This window comes from Penaeus monodon, chromosome 5 (genome assembly GCF_015228065.2).
Source record: "Penaeus monodon isolate SGIC_2016 chromosome 5, NSTDA_Pmon_1, whole genome shotgun sequence".
NCBI lineage: Eukaryota > Metazoa > Arthropoda > Malacostraca > Decapoda > Penaeidae > Penaeus > Penaeus monodon.
In genome coordinates, this window is record NC_051390.1 from 51,846,310 (window position 1) to 51,863,809 (window position 17,500).

A 17,500-nucleotide genomic window follows, 5' to 3' on the forward strand; every position below is an offset into this window, starting at 1 on the left:
GTTTAACAGTAATGATTTATGAGACCATAATATTACAGCTTAACTCAAGTTAGGCTAGGTTAACCTGATAATGACCTGATAATATCTTTACCACATATAAAAATCTGTGGTGAAGTATGATGTCAATGGTCATATATTAAAGCGCTGGATGGACACCATGCCTGGGTGATTGTCTTGCATGAGACTCCATCCCAACAAGTTAGCAAATGGGTAGTGTTGCCTCACATTGTTTATATTTAACATGATAGGGTGTCATCCTCTCTGGATGATTTTTGTGATTTTTGTCTGCTTATTTTTATAGTTTTGAGATAAAAAGCTCATTTGTCAATATCAGGACTAATATATTTATACAGAAAAAGGCCTGCGCCACTGAAAAACTTGGTGTGGGAAACTGTTGCTGTTAACTGCCCCAATAGCTCAGGCTCTTTACATTCACCTGATACTAGTTTTACCAACTGTAAAATTGGGCTTTTGTCTATGGTACTACATTTCATTTCATATATACTCTACAACTAGTGTAGTATCAAAATTACTGCTGATCTTCCAAATGCAAAAATGTATGTAAAATTCTAAAATAGCTTTTCATTTGCAAGCGTTTCAGGTGCAACTGTTATGGCAAAAAATAATATTGCGACTTTTAATCAGTACATAATTCAGCCTAAAAAGTAGGAAGTAGATATGAATAATTTGTTAGCAGTTTGTTTTTTGATTATAGCAGCCTGCAACATTTAATTTTTATTAGAACATTTCTTATCTCATTATTCATCTGGCTGCAAATGTCCTTAAAAAAATTGTTGACTTTGAATTATTATACAAGTTTTTCCTTCACTCTGACTCATTATGGTTATATTCTGCGGAACATAACTGGTTATTCTTTTACTGAAATATAATAGTGTTTTAGTTTTATTATTATTAGAGTCTAACTATTATTAATGGTCTCTTTTGTAAATAATTGCTCATTTTAAGCACCTATGTAATTCATCTTTCTGTACCGTCAGTAGGGAGAACTATAAAAGGACTGAAGAAAACACACTGTAATTTCTCTGGTATTTAATCCTTTATATGAATGCAAAATACAATAATCACATTACAAAATGGATGGCTTCAAGAGTTTTTTATTTTTTTTAAACTATGGACACAAGTAACGGTGTCTGGTCCTTAGGTATAAACCAAATCTCTTTTGTGTGTGTCAACATTCAGTTACACTGCAGGAAGATACTTGCTGTTCAGGGGACCTTGAGGCACATCATAATTTCCCAGATTGAAATTCTCAAAATGTTCGTTACATACCTATGCAGAGAATGTGTTTAAAAAGAACTCGAAAGGTCGACTCGCCTCCAGCATTACATTTCACTACAAAGGAAGAACTTGTGTTTAAGAAGTCATCATCAAAGATATCCATTTGAGAAAGCTTAACAACTCAAATGTTTTCATCATAGTGACATGAGTTCACAAGAATGGCCTCAGCTGGGTAAATTTATTTCCTATTTGGGCCACTTGATGCATAGTTTAGTTTGATCCCCTGAGGAGCAAATATAGTGTTTATTAGAATTTCTAGATACCACTGGACATAAACTCTCTAGGAGGTAATAACTTCAAATACTAATGTATGCAGGCAATGGGGACCAAGTACCTAGTTCCTATAAGAGTTAAGGCTCTTTCTCATACTTATGGAAAAGCTTGCTCCAAACTGCATAAGATACAACTGAAAACTGAACCAGACTGGTAAAAGGAGAATTGACAAAAATATAACACACTGTTGACAAAGAGGGAATATTAATGATTTATATATATATATAATCCTCTACAGAAAATAAGGCAGTTTTTCTTTTTTTATTATTTACTTTAATGACACAAACACTCAAGAACGACTTGCCCCTTGAAAGGCAATCCACGTTCCGTTTGTAAAAATGGATGCAGATGGCTTCTGGTCAAGTATTCTGGCAAGTGACTTTTATTTTCCTTTAAACTAAAAACATAACAAAACTGGGCTGCATGGAATGTCTACTTTACCTACAGAAGCAGGGATGACAGTAATCATAGTAATAATGACGAATAACAATATTCTCCTCAGAAAACATAAAAGTAGCTAAATCACACTTGCACATATTCCTTAGGTTATCCTAACCTAAGTAGTGTCAAATCAAAGCAGAACACAGGATGCAAACAATTTCCAAGCATAAATTCGACCAAAATCCTTAGTTTCACAGAGCCATTTCTCTTGACAAAATACTCTCTATGTCAAGGAGGATCAACGAGACACGAAAGTTAAGGGAGGGGGGCCCTAGTGTCCCCCCATTACGCATAGAGGGAGGGACTTGGACTTGTGGAGTTAACGGGGACGTCCTGGCCAGTGTCCTTATGTCTTTTTACTCCTTTAACTGTGACAAGGATACCTTTGTCACACCCCGATACTTCAAGCAGAATGGACATGTGCTTCATACAATCTGCACCTAATAAATTATTCTCTCATTTGAATAACAATGGTCTTAAATTGTGGGAGATGATGCATATCAAAAGGCGATATACTTCATACCATTATCAACTAACAAAATAATAATAATAATTAGTAGTTACAAGTTTACAAGCTGATTAACCATAGCAGAAAATAGACTTACACATTATGTGGAAAGAAACAGTTCCATCTGTGATTTCCTTAAAATCCTGACACAATTTATAGCAAAAATCTCTAATAAGAAAGATTCCTGTGTATAATTCATCGGGGTGTGTGTTTTTTTTGTACACAGACAATGGCTTCAATTATCAGGTACAGACATACAATCATACAGGGAAGTAGTTTAGATGTTAACTTAACTTGATCAATCTTCATTACATGTTTGTCATCATAGTTGTCATCAACCTTCAGTTGATGTTTATGGCTTAGTCATCTAAAAATTTTAAAACCTTTTCGAGTAATTTTACAATAAACACCCCCCCAAAAAATTAAATTTTCTTCCTCTTCAAAAAGAGACAAATGCTGAACATGGCAAACGACAAACAAAATTGTCAAGTTGTATGTATCGGGGCGGATTTGGGGCGGTGGGGGTGGGGGGGACCTTCCTCTGAAAAATTAAATGGGCTAAGTAAACATCCGAAGCACATCCCGCCGAGTTAACAGAGCTAAAGCAAAAGGGCAAAATTAGCCTCTATGTTAAAGAGTAGAACACCAAACAGTTATGATCTCAGCTCGGGAGATAAGGCAGGAGACGGGGCTATATATAACCTTTGTGAAAAAAGCTTATACGAGAAGAGAAGAGAGAGGACTTGCTAGTGGCTGTGAAATAGGGGGAAGGGGGGGAAAGCTCACCATTTCTAGAAAAGAGTTATATCTTTTGGAGAGGTCTCTTAGGAGTCAAGGGTGAGGTTGTCCTTGAAGCTGAGCAGGACCTTCAGGCTTAAGGAACAACTCAGGAGAAATCATTAGTAGTAGGAAGAGGTGGAGGACTTAGAGAAGGATGACAACATTTATTAGTAATTCATATGTAGAATAACATGAAACAAATATTATGACGATAAAATTGTACAAAAATACATCAGTGGTTACTTTGGAACTAGTATATTTAGTCAAATACCTGAATATTTCATAGTAAATTAGTGGACGCACGGCCTCCAAGATGAGACCAAAATATTGACCAATTTTCCCTCTATATTTTTTTCTTTCCTAATGGCAAAAACTTTTAATATGGATAAATCTACAATCATACAATCTGGATTTCATATATAAAGCAAAAACAAAATATGCAAACATGCGGATGGTTGATAAAACATAAAACTCTGGCTTGCAGTACAAAACTATACAGGTTTATGTATGCTTTTGATTAACAGTCTCTTGAAAATATTGGATGGAATCCTTGTCGTCACCTGTGAGGTCTTTGCACCAACAGAGCTCTAAGCATCTTCCCAATGGGTTTCTCGATAGTTACCACCGAGAGACACGTGTGCTCTTCAAGGGGCTCGCTCACTCACTCCCTTCCTTCCTTCCATTTTGTGCTGCCGGAACACTGTAGTGCCTCTCGACATCACCATCCAAATTCCCCAGTTACAGTAACGTCATATTTATTCAGGACTCAACGCAAGTAAGATTCCTATAACAGTTTACACCTAATCAAAAGCTTTGCAGTCCGGCCTGGCTCCACTCTTGGGCCTTCAACCTGACTTGGGACAAGTCTAAAACTGCTTATAATATTCTACTTCATGTTTCTAAATGGCTTCTCTCAAAAGACAAAAATAATAATAAAATTGAAAGAGGAAACAAAGAGGAATACCTTTCCTGTTTGTCTTACACATTTATCCTTTTGTACAAACAAGTTTCTCGAAAAGGTCTTGAAATTAACGGCAGCAGCTTATCAGAAGCTTGACAGATCAAATGAACAAAGAAACGTTCTCTTTTTCTTTTTTGATTTCCTGTTCACGCAAGTGTGACAAACAAAGATGGTATCTTCCGTGTGTGTGGGGGGAGGGGGTTGTGTGTTAAGAAGCTTCATCAACGCGCGAGATCGGGTGATGATGATGATGGCTGAACGGGGTACCGTCGCTCAGTATCTGCGGCCTTGCCCTCCATACTCTCGAACGCTGCCGGGACCAAAGAGAACAGGGTGATTGGCGGCGGGCAAACTGGCGCTGGCCATTGAGGTCTCTGACACACACAGATTTCTTATGTAGATGAAGCTTTGACATTTATTGCGAGCTAGACTGTGAGACTGAGAAGAGAGAGAGAAAGGCCTGTAAGAGATCAGTGACCCCATACTCGTTACCTAGGCTGGTCATGATCATAGTCTCCTCGTGGGTCCTGGTAGCCTCCATACTCGCGCACACTGGTGGGACAAAGAAAGTAAAAAAATAAATAAACACAAAAACACCAAAAGAAAAATGTGAAAAAAAGGAAGACAAACTTAACAGTAAATGATATATTCAAAAGAAGAGGAAGTTCATGACAAACCCAAACTAACTTGGTGAAAATAAAAGGGAAACTTTGATACAAATGAAATATTCAGTACATAATAATAGTCTAAGAAGAAAGGTTTATGGTATTACATAGCAGTCTTTCATATTATTTTTAAACAAAGAAAATTACCAATCCAGTCTTGTATCAGTACGAAAAATTCTATCACGAAACCTGACACAACAAACAAAAACATACAAATAGACAAAGAATAACCTCTTAAAATATCTGTACAAAACACATTCAAGTCTATAGTGCATTCTCATTCTCATTTAATATCATTAAAAAATTACCATACTGATACATTTTGTAAAAGTTGGTGTCTCTTCATTCTACTATGCACATTCTTCAGTTGCAAGAATATGTCAACTGCATAGATCCCTCTTTTCAACTGGGATTTCCAACTGCTAATCAAGTGTGAACTCTTAGGTTTCATCTCTTACTTCCTAAAGCAATGCTGCTCTATTCCTGGTCTTATCAAATTTGACATAAATGCTAATTTCCTTGTCCAAACACATCTCTTAAAGTGGATTTCAATATATGCATATGTAGGACTTCATGACTTGAAATCAATTACATTTCTAATTTGAAAATGTGTGTGCGAATGTAAGTGTATGTTTGCGTTTGTGTGCATTTGTGTATGCATGTTTGCGTGTATGCACATTTGTGTGTGCATATTTGAGTGTATGCACATTTGTGTGTGCATGTTTGCATGTGTGCACATTTGTGTGTGCATGTTTGCGTGTATGCACATTTATATGTGAGTGTATATTTGAATGTATGTTTGTGTGTATGTGCATTGGAGTGCATGTTTGTGTGTATCTGAATTTGTGTGCATGTATTCATATATATCCCAATGCTATGCATGTGCATGTGTGAGAGTGTATTTGAATGTGTGTAACTGTGAATGTGAATGTTTCCAGAGAATGAAGATACCAATTAGTCTAATTATTATTGTGAAAACTATAAGGTATGACTATTATCAACTGCTTAAAATTGTTATTAAAATAAGATTTAAGGCACTGCCAACCCTGCTTGCTGGTGCTGAGGATTCCCCATGGAGAAGCAGGACTCCTCACACCAACAGCAATGCACACACTGTCAATCCACAGTACCAGTGTGAGGATGAGCACAGGGTGCAGTGTTGTTATTAATATTAGTAATAGCAGCAGCAACGGTAGTAGCAGTAGTAGCAGCAGTAGTACTAGTAGTATTAGTATTAGTATTAGTATCAGTAGTAGTAGTAGCAGCAGAAGGAGCACATTAGTAGTAGCAGCAGGACCACCACCTCCACCTCCACCTCCACCTTCACTTTGCCATGCAGGTTAGTGACTAACGCAATAGGAGGATTAGTGATTTCTTGTTATTCTGCACCAAACAACAAAATCACTAGTCTTCCACACCACGAGAGCCTCTTGTTAGTTGTCAGTTGAGCTTGGTTGTTAGTTGGTTGCCTACTGCGTCCCCTCTATACATCACCGACTGGGCTATATGTGTATCTATTATGTACATAATTTTAATTTTTGACTAAAATAATGTAAATTGTTTAAGCATTTACACCTATTCATAAACTGAACCTTATGCACTAACTCTAATTTTACAAAGTTTTCCAGACAATGTGGTACTGAAATATACAGATTTATCGTATAACAGCACGACACATGACCACCTACACAAAACAACCAGATTCCCACCAAACAGATTCAATTACACATTCTCCCTACAGACACAGAGTAAGGACCTAATTCTTTGCTTACAGATTTTCAGTGTTTGCTCTAGTCTACTGAGACCCAATCACACATGAAAGAAATTGCCTCGAGCAGTTAATCACAAAAAGGCACCCACAAAACCCATCTCTTTCTTAATAATAAGTAAATTTTGGCAAAATAGATTGCAGACCTTGGATTTATAATCACTTTTCTTTTGATTATCTGCTCGATTACAGGGACATATCTTGTTTTGACAAAATCTATTACATACTCTTTAGTTCTCCAATTTGCTCAAAATATACAAAATATTTTATCACTCACTCACTCTCTCTCTCTTACGGGGAGTATAAATGTATATTTATTGCCGACTGGTCACTCAAGAACACCCTTCGGAAGAGTAACATTACAACAAAGTCAGGCTACTTGATTATAATGCTATCTGTGCAGGACCAAAGTGTCATATGGCACAATTTTTTCACTGTCAACTGTACCTCATTATAGACTAAATGATATTGTAATAATGTTACTTCAACTTCCAGGGTGTGACAATCCCAACTTGCGGGAAAGTGCTACAACTATGGCTCAGGTGTTCTAACGGATTCACACTCGCATGCCCAACCAGATAATTGCATTATTACAGAGATGAGAAAATAAAAGCAGAAAGGAAAGGAAAGGAAAAAAAATGAGTGGGAGAGAGAGAGAGAGAGAGAGAGAGTGAGAGAGAGAGAGAGAGAGAGAGAGAGAGAGAGAGAGAGAGAGAGAGAGAGAGAGAGAGAGAATATCACACACTAAAGCTATTTGCACCTCCGTTACAAATCTGAGACACTCACACCTGCCGTTTTCATACAATAGTACATTTTAAATATCCTATATATATATATATTTTTTGTTTTCTTTTGTATGTTCTTTACACCAACTAATCAATGACCCTACCACCATCTCTGTACTGAAACCAACAGTGCAATTCGCATCGCACCCACACCAGCGAAAAGGCCCATTCCCAACCTGTCCCTGTGTTAATGAATTTTAGTCAACGGAAGGGAAAACCGAGCATCGCGTGCCGGCCGCACACTCGAGGCCGCGCCCGCCTACTCACCTCTGCTGCAGGAGATACTGGGCGTGCTTGATCTGGGGCTCTGTTCCCGAGATGGTGATCACGCGGTCGTTGACGCCGGGCCGCGAATCCTCGATGGAGATGGACGCGCCGGAGTCCGAGCGGATTTTCCTGATCCGGGCACCGCCCTTGCCGATGATGGCGCCGGCCGCATCCTTCGGGATTGTCACCTGCAGGAGAGGGAGGACATAGCAAGTGAGGAGGGGCATGCTTATGCTGCTTCATTTAATTTTTGAGTCCTTGTAAATAAATATGACGAGTGTTATAATGTAAATAGTTCAGTGATTATTCACAACATAAGTAAGGAAGGTGTCCCGCGTGAGATGCATCAGAAGAGTCGGGGAAGATAGAGAACCAACAACGAAGTAACGCTACGCCCTGGGCGCATCCGAAACCTCGAGGCACCAACCTGAGTGGATGTGGTGGGCAGGTCGCCGTTGTGCGGGTCACTGCCGTTCATGAAGGGCTTGCCCCCCTTGGAGCGCATGCCGTCGAAATCTCCGTTGGGCGGCCCTCGCATGGGGGGTGGGGGGCCTCTGGGCGGCCCCATAGGCCCGCGCCTCCCGAAGGGAGGGGGAGGTCCTGGGGGTCCGGGTGGCCCGCCGGGGGGGCCCATCGGGCCTCGCCCCATAGGTCCCCCTGGAACCATGTGGGGGGGACCGCGCCCCATGGGGCCCCCGGGGAACCTGCCCTTGGGGGACTCGCCCCAGCCGCCATACTCGCTGGCGAAGAACTCGTCGAAGTTGTGTGGGTTGTAGGAGTTGTACAAACCTTTGATGGGACTCTGGGGGTGCGAGAGGGAGAGGGGGAATTAACCTTCTGTCCGCTTTGCTTACTCTTCATTTGTTTAATACTATTACTACGATTCTCTCCAGATCCATGAACTCTTGATTACAGATTACAATCACTGACATAGTTTAAGCTCCACCGTTCATGTGGAGACCAGTAGAGCAACATCCTAATATCAATACTATTAATAATAATGACGGCACTAGCTAATAATATCTCAATCTTAATCGAGGCGCACCATAAAAGGCACGAAGATCCCCACCTATGAGCAACGTCACTTCTTAACCCCTGCAAAGCCCACAGCGGCAATACTCGGCCCCTTACCTCTTTGATAAGCTCTAGTATTCGCGTGATGGTGAGGATGGCACGCTCACGGTCTCCTGTGATCTGGATAACGCGGTCTGTGGACTGGGGACAGCAGTTGGTGTACACTTTTATCTGCCCTCCGCATTCCTGGAAAGACCGAAGGGAAGAGACCGGTTAAAAGCGCCCGGCGGAAGGCGAGGGGATGAGGATCAGGATGAGAGAATGATTTATGGGCGGTTTATGAAGACGATAAGGCGACACTTCGAATGACTGGGCAAATGATGCGCTTTTCCAGTTTCCTCTTTTCTGGGTGATACTGCGATTTCAATTTTATTTAAAAAAAGTCCTTCGGTACTTCATCATTTCTACATGCGCAAGGCATACATACATACACACATACGCACACACACGTACACATAAATATCATGTATGTATATGTCCTATATCGGAAGAGTGCGACAGAGAGAGGGCGACTCCAAGGGAGAACACTAGGAGAGAAAATATCTCAGAAGACGCTAAAGAAAAAAGGACATAGAAAGAGAAAGAGAGAAAGAAAGAGGAAGAAAGAAGTAAAGAACGAAAGAGAGAGAGAGAGAGAGAGAGAGGGAGAGAGAGAGAGAGAGAGAGAGAGAGAGAGAGAGAGAGAGGGGGGGGCAGTGGGGAGGGGACACAGTTGAGGGCCCGGGTGGGTCTCTGGGCCAGCTTAAAGGTGGTGTACCAGGACGTCCCGCCATCATTCTGCGGGCCGTCAATTCAGTGTAGAGTGATGTGTGGCAGATGGACCTCTCTCTCTCTCTCTCTCTCTCTCTCTCTCTCTCTCTCTCTCTCTCTCTCTCTCTCTCTCTCTCTCTCTCCCTCTTTCTCTTCTCTCTCTATTTTTACATCTCTCTTACATTCTCACTTTTTCACCTCTCTCCTTTTCTCCTCCCAACCCAAACTCTCTACCCTCGTCCTTTCTTTCATCATCTCCTCCTCCTCCTCCTCCTCCTTCTTCTTCTTCTCCTCCTCCCCCTCGATCTCTCACAAACAAAATTCCAGAGGACGCTGCTCGTTCCCTCCTTAAAAAAAACCCTACAATAGAAAAAGGAGAGAGGCGAGAGGGTACATGTTCCCCTGTGTCTGTTTGTTCACCGGCGTGCGTTTGTTTGGCGAAAGCACGTGCATGGACGTGCGAGTGTACGTGGGGGCCGCGTGCGTGCAGCTGTTCGGGGGCCCGGGGAGAAGGGTAAAGCCAGCAGTGCCACCCTTCCCCTCCCACTTGAGAGGGCAGGAGCGAGAGAGGGAGAGGGAAAGGGAGCGAGAGAGGGAGAGGGAGAGGAGATAGGAGAAGAAGGAAGCAGGTATATAACAAAGGAGATAGAGAAAATACATACATACATACATATATATGCATATATATATATATATATATATATATATATATATATATATATATATATATATATATATATAGATAGATAGATAGAAAGAGAGAGATGGAGAGAAAATATATAACGAAGTGAAGACAGTAAAAAGAAGAGACAGCGAGGGGGAGAGAGCAAGCCCTCCCTCCTTCCCTTCGTGCAATATTCAACCTTCCTCCTTCCCTCCCTCCCTCCCTCCCCCCCCCTTCCCTTCGACGAGTCACTAGGCCTCCAAATGTCACTCTAATCCCCCACCCCCCCACCCCCACTCCCTCTCCCATTTCTTCCCCGTGCTCTCTCTCTCCCCTCTTCGTCTCCCATTTTCTCCCCCCCCCTCCCCCTCCCCACTCCCTTAAAACAAACGGCCGGCCGCACGCCGCCAAGAGGGTCACCAGCAGGACGGAAAACGAGCCATTTCCAATCTTATCCACCCTTACCGTAGAGACCAGAGTCGCTTGAGGAGAGATAAAGAGGACGAACCACAGGGCAGACGGACGGATGGACGGGGAGGAAGGGGGGAGAGGGAGAGAGAGGGGGCGGGAGGGAGAGGGGGAGAGAGGGACAGAGAGAGAGAGAAAGGCAGGTGAAGGAGAAGGAGGGAGGGTGCAGACTCTGAACCTCCCCCTCCTCTCCCTCCCTCCCTCCCCTAGCAAACGAAAGCTGAATTACTGTCAATATAGTTGTTGCATTGTCCCCCCGATGACGGTAAGGTGACGTCGGGAAAGGTCATCGCCATCATAGGTCAACCTATACCGGCTTGTGACCTCGCCTCTCCAACCTGTCCTTCCTTCTCTCTTTCTTTTTTCTTTCTTCCTTCCACCGCTTCTCCGCGTTCTTTTTTTTTTCTTCTTCTTCTTCTTCACCTCTCTCTTTCTTCTTTCCCACTGTTTAAAGCTTCGTCGGGATCTTTAATTATATTTCGTCCCTCCTTTAAAAGTAACCCATCTCCCCTCCCCCCCCTGCTTCTAAACCCCTTTTCATCCCTCCCCTCTCCTTCTATTCCCCTCCCCCCCTCCCCTTCGCTTCCCCTCTCGTTATATTTTACTTCGGTTCATTATGACGATGCAAAATAGGCCCCGCCCACAACGCCTATGATTGGCTACACGGATCACGTTCCCTTGGCCTAAGCTCCGCCCACTCCCGACACGCAATACCTATCCTAAGAACGAAGGGGGGGGAGGAGGGGGGAAGGAGAGGGAGAGGGAGAGGGAGAGGGGGAGGGAGAGGGGAAGGGAGAGGGGGAAGGGAGGGAGGGAGGAGGAGGGAGGGAAGGAGGGAGGGAGGAGAGAGAGAGAGAGAGAGAGAGAGAGAGAGAGAGAGAGAGAGAGAGAGAGAGAGAGAGAGAGAGAGAGAGAGAGAGAGAGAGAGAAAAGAAAGAAAGAAAGGAGAGCGAAAATATAAAAGAAATGGCAAGAAAAAAGTAAATCACAGAAGAGATAAAAAGCCACACACACACACACACACAACGTGCAACCAAGGCACATCCAACACAAACACACAAACAGACACACACAGGGATACACAGACACACACACAAAAACAATAAAACAAGAAATAAAAAGTAAAAAAAAAAAAAAACATTCCGGTCTCGCAAACCAGCGCCGATGAAACACTCGCGGGCAAAGCCGTTACTTAATCCCTTGCAATCGCTACTTTTTTTTTCTTTTTTTTGTATCTTTATCTCCCCCTTCTCTCCCCCTTACTATTATCTCTCTCTTTCTCATTCTGGTTCTGATACCTTCTCTTTCTTTCTTTCTTTCTCTCTCTTTCTCAGGAACTTAGAAAGAATTCCAGCAGGGGAAAATCGAGGGAAATATATAAATGTCACGTGATAAGGCCAAGTGCAAGTCTTCTGTTTGCGATGTCTGGAGGTAAAAGAGAGAAACAAACCGCGATACAATCACATACACCCTCATATGACAGAACTGAAAAGTATAAAAATAAATAAGTAATCGAAAAATTATTAAAGATATTTATATAATTCAAATATACATACATATATATATATATATATATATATATATATATATATATATATATATATATATATATTATATATATATAATATATACATACATATATCATATATTACATATACATACATACTATATATTCATATATTACATAATATATATATATATCATATATACTATATATATATATATACATACATATATATATATACATACATATATATATATATTATAATACATAATATATAATATATAATACATATATATATATATAATACAATATATATAATATATATATATATATACATAATATAATATAATATATAAATACATATATATATATATATATATATATATATACATACATATATATATATATATATATATATATAATATATATATATATAAATACATAATATTATATATATATATATATATATATATATATATATATATATATATGAGATGGAGCGTCCGAATTCGCGAGCGGCGCGGGCGACCAATGGGGAGGCGCCACGTGGCCCGCAGGCGGAGTCTCCACTTTCACACCTAAACGACGGAAAGACGCGAATGATTCCTACTCATCCCGGATTCCAACTTCTCGCCGCTCCGGAAGGCGCGGCCGCCACTTCCACGCTTCCCGTCACTCAGGCGACGCAGACAGACGGACAGAGAGACACTCAGACACACTGCCTACTAGACATTAACCGAAGGAAAAATGAGAAAGCTGGAGGAATGTGCGCAGGCATGCACACATATATGAACATATTTCTTTTTCTCTCTCTCTCTCTCTCTCTCTCTCTCTCTCTCTCTCTCTCTCTCTCTCTCTCTCTCTCTCTCTCTCTCTCTCTCTCTCCCTCTCTCTCAGACACGCAAACGCACGTAGGTGAAAGGAGAGTTCTTTTAAAGAGCTCCAATATCGATTTAGTTTGAGGGCAGATGAGGAGGAGAGGAGGACGCTAGCAGAGAAGGAGAGGAACAGCAGAATGAATGAGTGCGTGAGAGAGAGAAAGATTGACAGACAGAGACAGACTAATGTATAAATGTATACACAACTCAGTATGGGGGGAGTGGGAAAGAAAGAATGCGAGAAAGAGAGAGAGAGAGAGAGAGAGAGAGAGAGAGAGAGAGAGAGAGAGAGAGAGAGAGAGAGAGAGAGAGAAAGAAAGATAGATAGAGAGAGAGAGAGAGGGAGAGAGAAAGAAAGAGAGAGAGAAAGAGAGAGTTGCAGCTTCTCAACTGCACTAATTTCTCAAAACACACATGAAACCCATTAATAAATGAACACACAAACACCATCACCACCACACAACTGCCACACCATTTCGCAACAACAGCGGAGAAAAGGAGAAGGAGAAGAAGGAAAGAGAAAGAAAGAGAAAAGAGAGAGAAAGAGTGAGGGTGTTGATGGAACAAAACCATTGATCGATAACTGGACCCCCCTTCTCCCTACCCCCCTCTTCCTCCCCTTCTCTCTCCCTCTCCCTTCTAGATCGCTATCGCAACTCGGGGGAAAGGGGGGGGGGGTGGACGGGACTGCGAAAGAGGGAAGAGGAAAGAGGGAGGAAGATGTGGGGGGGGGGGGGAGTTCAGGTGGTTAGAAAGAGAAAACAAGAAGCGAGAGTAATGGTAGAGGGTGGTGGTGGAGATGTTGGTATTAATGGTAGGCTGACCCCCTCGGCACTGTTTACACTCCTTGTGTCATGCTGCCACACTGCCACACTTTTCTCTCGCACCACCACAAGCACCTATCATCCCTGCCTGCCACACGGCTCACATTAGTCATGTAAAAAGGTTTCTTGTTTAGTATTCGTAATACAGAGGTGACGATATAAACAGGTAACACACTGCAATCATAATACTACAATCTCTCTCATACCTAAAACTTTTCAATTATGGTATCTCAATAATAATAATAATAATAATAATAATAATAATAATAATAATTTCACTGAAAATAATATTCTACCTTAAAACTAACAATTCTCACTATTTCCGGTTTATTACTTATCAAAAACATTTCGCTGCAAAACAACAAAATCAAATCAAAACAAAAACAAAACAAAAACAGCAACACCACGGGAACGACAAAGGAAAAAATTGAGAATTCTTTTGTTTTTACTTTTGCCTTATTCCTATTACTGCCATAATAATTTACCTTTCATTTTGGGGTCATGTACTGAGTGTGGGAGTAGGATTGGGTAAAAGGAAGTAACGTAGGGTAGGGTAGGGTAGGGTAGGGTAAGATACAGCAAGGTAAAATAAAGTAAGGTACGGCAAGGTAACGCAGACTAAGGTAAGGTAAGGTAAGATTAGGTAGGGCGGGACGGGAAAGGATGGATGGAAAAAGTGGCGTGTTAAACTAATGTGGAATAATGTGGAATGCATGCGTGTTGAGCACATGCGACTACAGACACACATACATACACACACATGCTTCAACAGACCGACAGACATGTAAGAAAGATAGCGGTGAAATTTACATAATGAAAATACTCCCGACGATAAGTTAAAACAAGAATAAGTAAGAAACGGGAAGAAATGAAGGGAAGGGAAGGGAAGGAAGGAGAGCGTTAGACCAAGAGGAGAAGCGGAGGAGAAGAGAGAGGAGAGAATGAGAAGGGGGTGGGAGGGAGGGAGGAAAAGGCTCGCATGCCAGAGGTAAATAATGAGGGAGAGTCACTCTCGCTTGATTAAAAAGAGGCGAGTTAGGGTGACATTAATGGTTATGTGTGACCCTGTGTTACGCCACCTGTGTTACAAGGGCGTTACACCTGGTTCGCTCTCTAGGTCTAGGTGTGTCTGTCTGTCTTTGTTAGTTTCTCTCTCTTCTCTTCCTCCTCTTCCCTCTCTCTCTCTCTTTTTCTCCCCCTGTCTCTCCTCTTTTCTCTCTCCTTGTCCCCCCATTCTCTCTCTCTCTCTCTCTCTCTCTCTCTCTCTCTCTCTCTCTCTCTCTCTCTCTCTCTCTCTCTCTCTCTCTCTCTCTCTCTCTCTCTCTACCCTGATTTATGACGGAAACACGCCGAGACCCAATTCATTGATTTCCGCTACATTTGGAACACGCGAAGGAATAATAGAACACGTTACTCTGCACCCGAGAGAAGAGGAGAGGGCTCTGTGACGTATTACAGGGCTGGGGAAGAGTGGGGAGGAGGAGGAAGAGGAGGAATAGGAGGAGGAGGAGGAGGAGGAGGAGGAGGAGGAGGAGGAGGAGGAGGAAGAGGAGGAGGAGGAGGAAGAGGAGGAGGAGGAGGAGGAGGAGGAGGAAGAGGAGGAGGAGAAGTAAGAGGGGGAAAAAGAGAAAAGGGCAATGATAAGAAAGGAAGAGGAAGAGAGCGGGGAAGAAGAGAAGAAGAAATGAAGTCAAGAGGAAGGATAGGCAAGTAGGAAAGAAGATAGAAGATAAAAAAAAAAAGAAAAAGAAAAGAAAAAGCTGTACAGAAGGAAAATGGAGAGGGACATGAAGGATGATTTATAATAATAATAATAATAATAATAATAATAATAATAATAATAGTAATAAAAACAATAAGAACAATAGCAATAAACCATATCAATAGTACCAATGACAATAACAACAACCATAACAACAAAAACAGTGATAATAATGACAGAAGGAAAAGGAAGAGGAGGAAGTAGGAGGAGGAGGAGGAGGAGGAGGAGGAGGAGGAGGCGAACAGACGAGCACGCCACAATGCCGTGACACGAGGCATAATTTTCCCTAATAAAAGCTGTTGGACGGCTCAGCGGCCCGGTCACCTGGATGACCTCCGGCAGCTGGTGCCAGACCTGCATTACCTGCGGCGGCACACGGGGAGGGGGGGGGTAACATTGGCACCGACGGAGGAGTGTGGATACCAATCTCAATTTTTAACATTTCGTACATAGGCCTTCGCATATACGCATGGACGCAGATACCTTAACTATACCTTTATAGGTAAGGGAAAGGGAAAGGGAAAGGGAAAGGGAAAGGGAAAGGGGGAGAGAGAGAGAGAGAGAGAGAGAGAGAGAGAGAGAGAGAGAGAGAGAGAGAGAGAGAGAGAGAGAGAGAAGAGAGAGAGAGAGAGAGAGAGAGAAGAGAGAGAGAGAGAGAGAGAGAGAGAGAGAGAGAGGAGAGAGAGAGGAGAGAGAGAGAGAGAGAGAGAGAGAGAGAGAGAGAGAGAGAGACAGAGAGAGAGAGAGAGGGAAAGAAAGAAAAGAAAGAAAGAAAGAAAGAGAGAGATGAGAGGGAAGAGACAGAAAATTCAACGCTTCTCTTAAATCCTATTGTGTGATACTTCAACAACGACCCAAGCTAAATTTGCCTGAAGTACTAGCAACACGTATACACAAGCACAGACACACACATACACGCGCAGTTTAGAATCCCACGTTAAAGCCGGGGAGGACACTACCTCGGTTCAATGGCTAACACCACCACACTGGACACCACCACACCAGCACAACATTCCCCACTGGACACCACACTTAAACACTCCCACCCCACGCCCCACTGGACACTCCACCAAAAATTCTCCCAAACCCATTGGACACCACCTTTAAACAATTCCCTAATCTTACTGGACACCAAACCACGCAAAACATCTTCCCACCCCAAGTGGACACTACACCAAAACTCTCCCGCGCCCACTGGACACCATAACCCCCTCCCCCCCATGCTCACAGGACCACCACACTCCCCTTACTCCTACTGGACACCAACCACACCATCAAACCCCCCCCCCCCCCACGCCAGCACACAACACTCTCTCCCTACGCCCACTGGACGCTACACTTAAACACTCCCCCACCGCCAGGACAACATTCCCCCACGCCCCGCCATGAGACTCCAAGGGACACTACCAACAGATATCTCCCCACTGCTTGCCATCCCTTTCAACTCTCCTCCCCCCCCCCTCTCTCTCTTTTATCGAGAACAAATACATATGTATGTATGTGTGTGCAGTCGGGATTAAGGGAAGGGTCAAAAACTGTGCCGGGATAGGAGAGGGCGAGGGAAATGGGAAAGAGGGAGGGAAAGGAAGGGAAGGGAGGAAGGGGAGGTGAGAAGAAGGAGAGAGCGAGAGAGCGAGAGAGAGAGAGAGAGAGAGAGAGAGAGAGAGAGAGAGAGAGAGAGAGAGAGAGAGAGAGAGAGAGAGAGAGAGAGAGAGAGAGAGAGAATGCACGGAGCCATAACACAGAAGACACACTATTGCATCAACAGATACATCATCACTAGCTCTCCTGGAAAAAAAGACGATCCAAAATCACCTTACGAAGAAGAG

General features: G+C 42.5%; 1 protein-coding gene across 4 annotated transcripts in view; it reads right to left on the reverse strand.

The window, feature by feature from the left end:
* Positions 1 to 1,035: 1,035 nt before the first annotated feature.
* LOC119573284 (heterogeneous nuclear ribonucleoprotein K-like) overlaps positions 1,036 to 17,500 on the reverse strand; it is a 101,834-nt gene continuing 85,369 nt past the window's right edge. For all 4 annotated transcript variants that reach the window (XM_037920445.1, XM_037920444.1, XM_037920443.1 and 1 more), the window contains 5 exons: positions 8,879 to 9,007; positions 8,175 to 8,549; positions 7,748 to 7,935; positions 4,755 to 4,814; positions 1,036 to 4,572 (listed from right to left, as the gene is read on the reverse strand). In XM_037920445.1, coding sequence (XP_037776373.1) covers positions 4,536 to 4,572; positions 4,755 to 4,814; positions 7,748 to 7,935; positions 8,175 to 8,549; positions 8,879 to 9,007 — 789 coding nt within the window. In that variant the 3' untranslated portion in view covers positions 1,036 to 4,535. The remainder of the gene's footprint in view (positions 4,573 to 4,754; positions 4,815 to 7,747; positions 7,936 to 8,174; positions 8,550 to 8,878; positions 9,008 to 17,500) is intronic.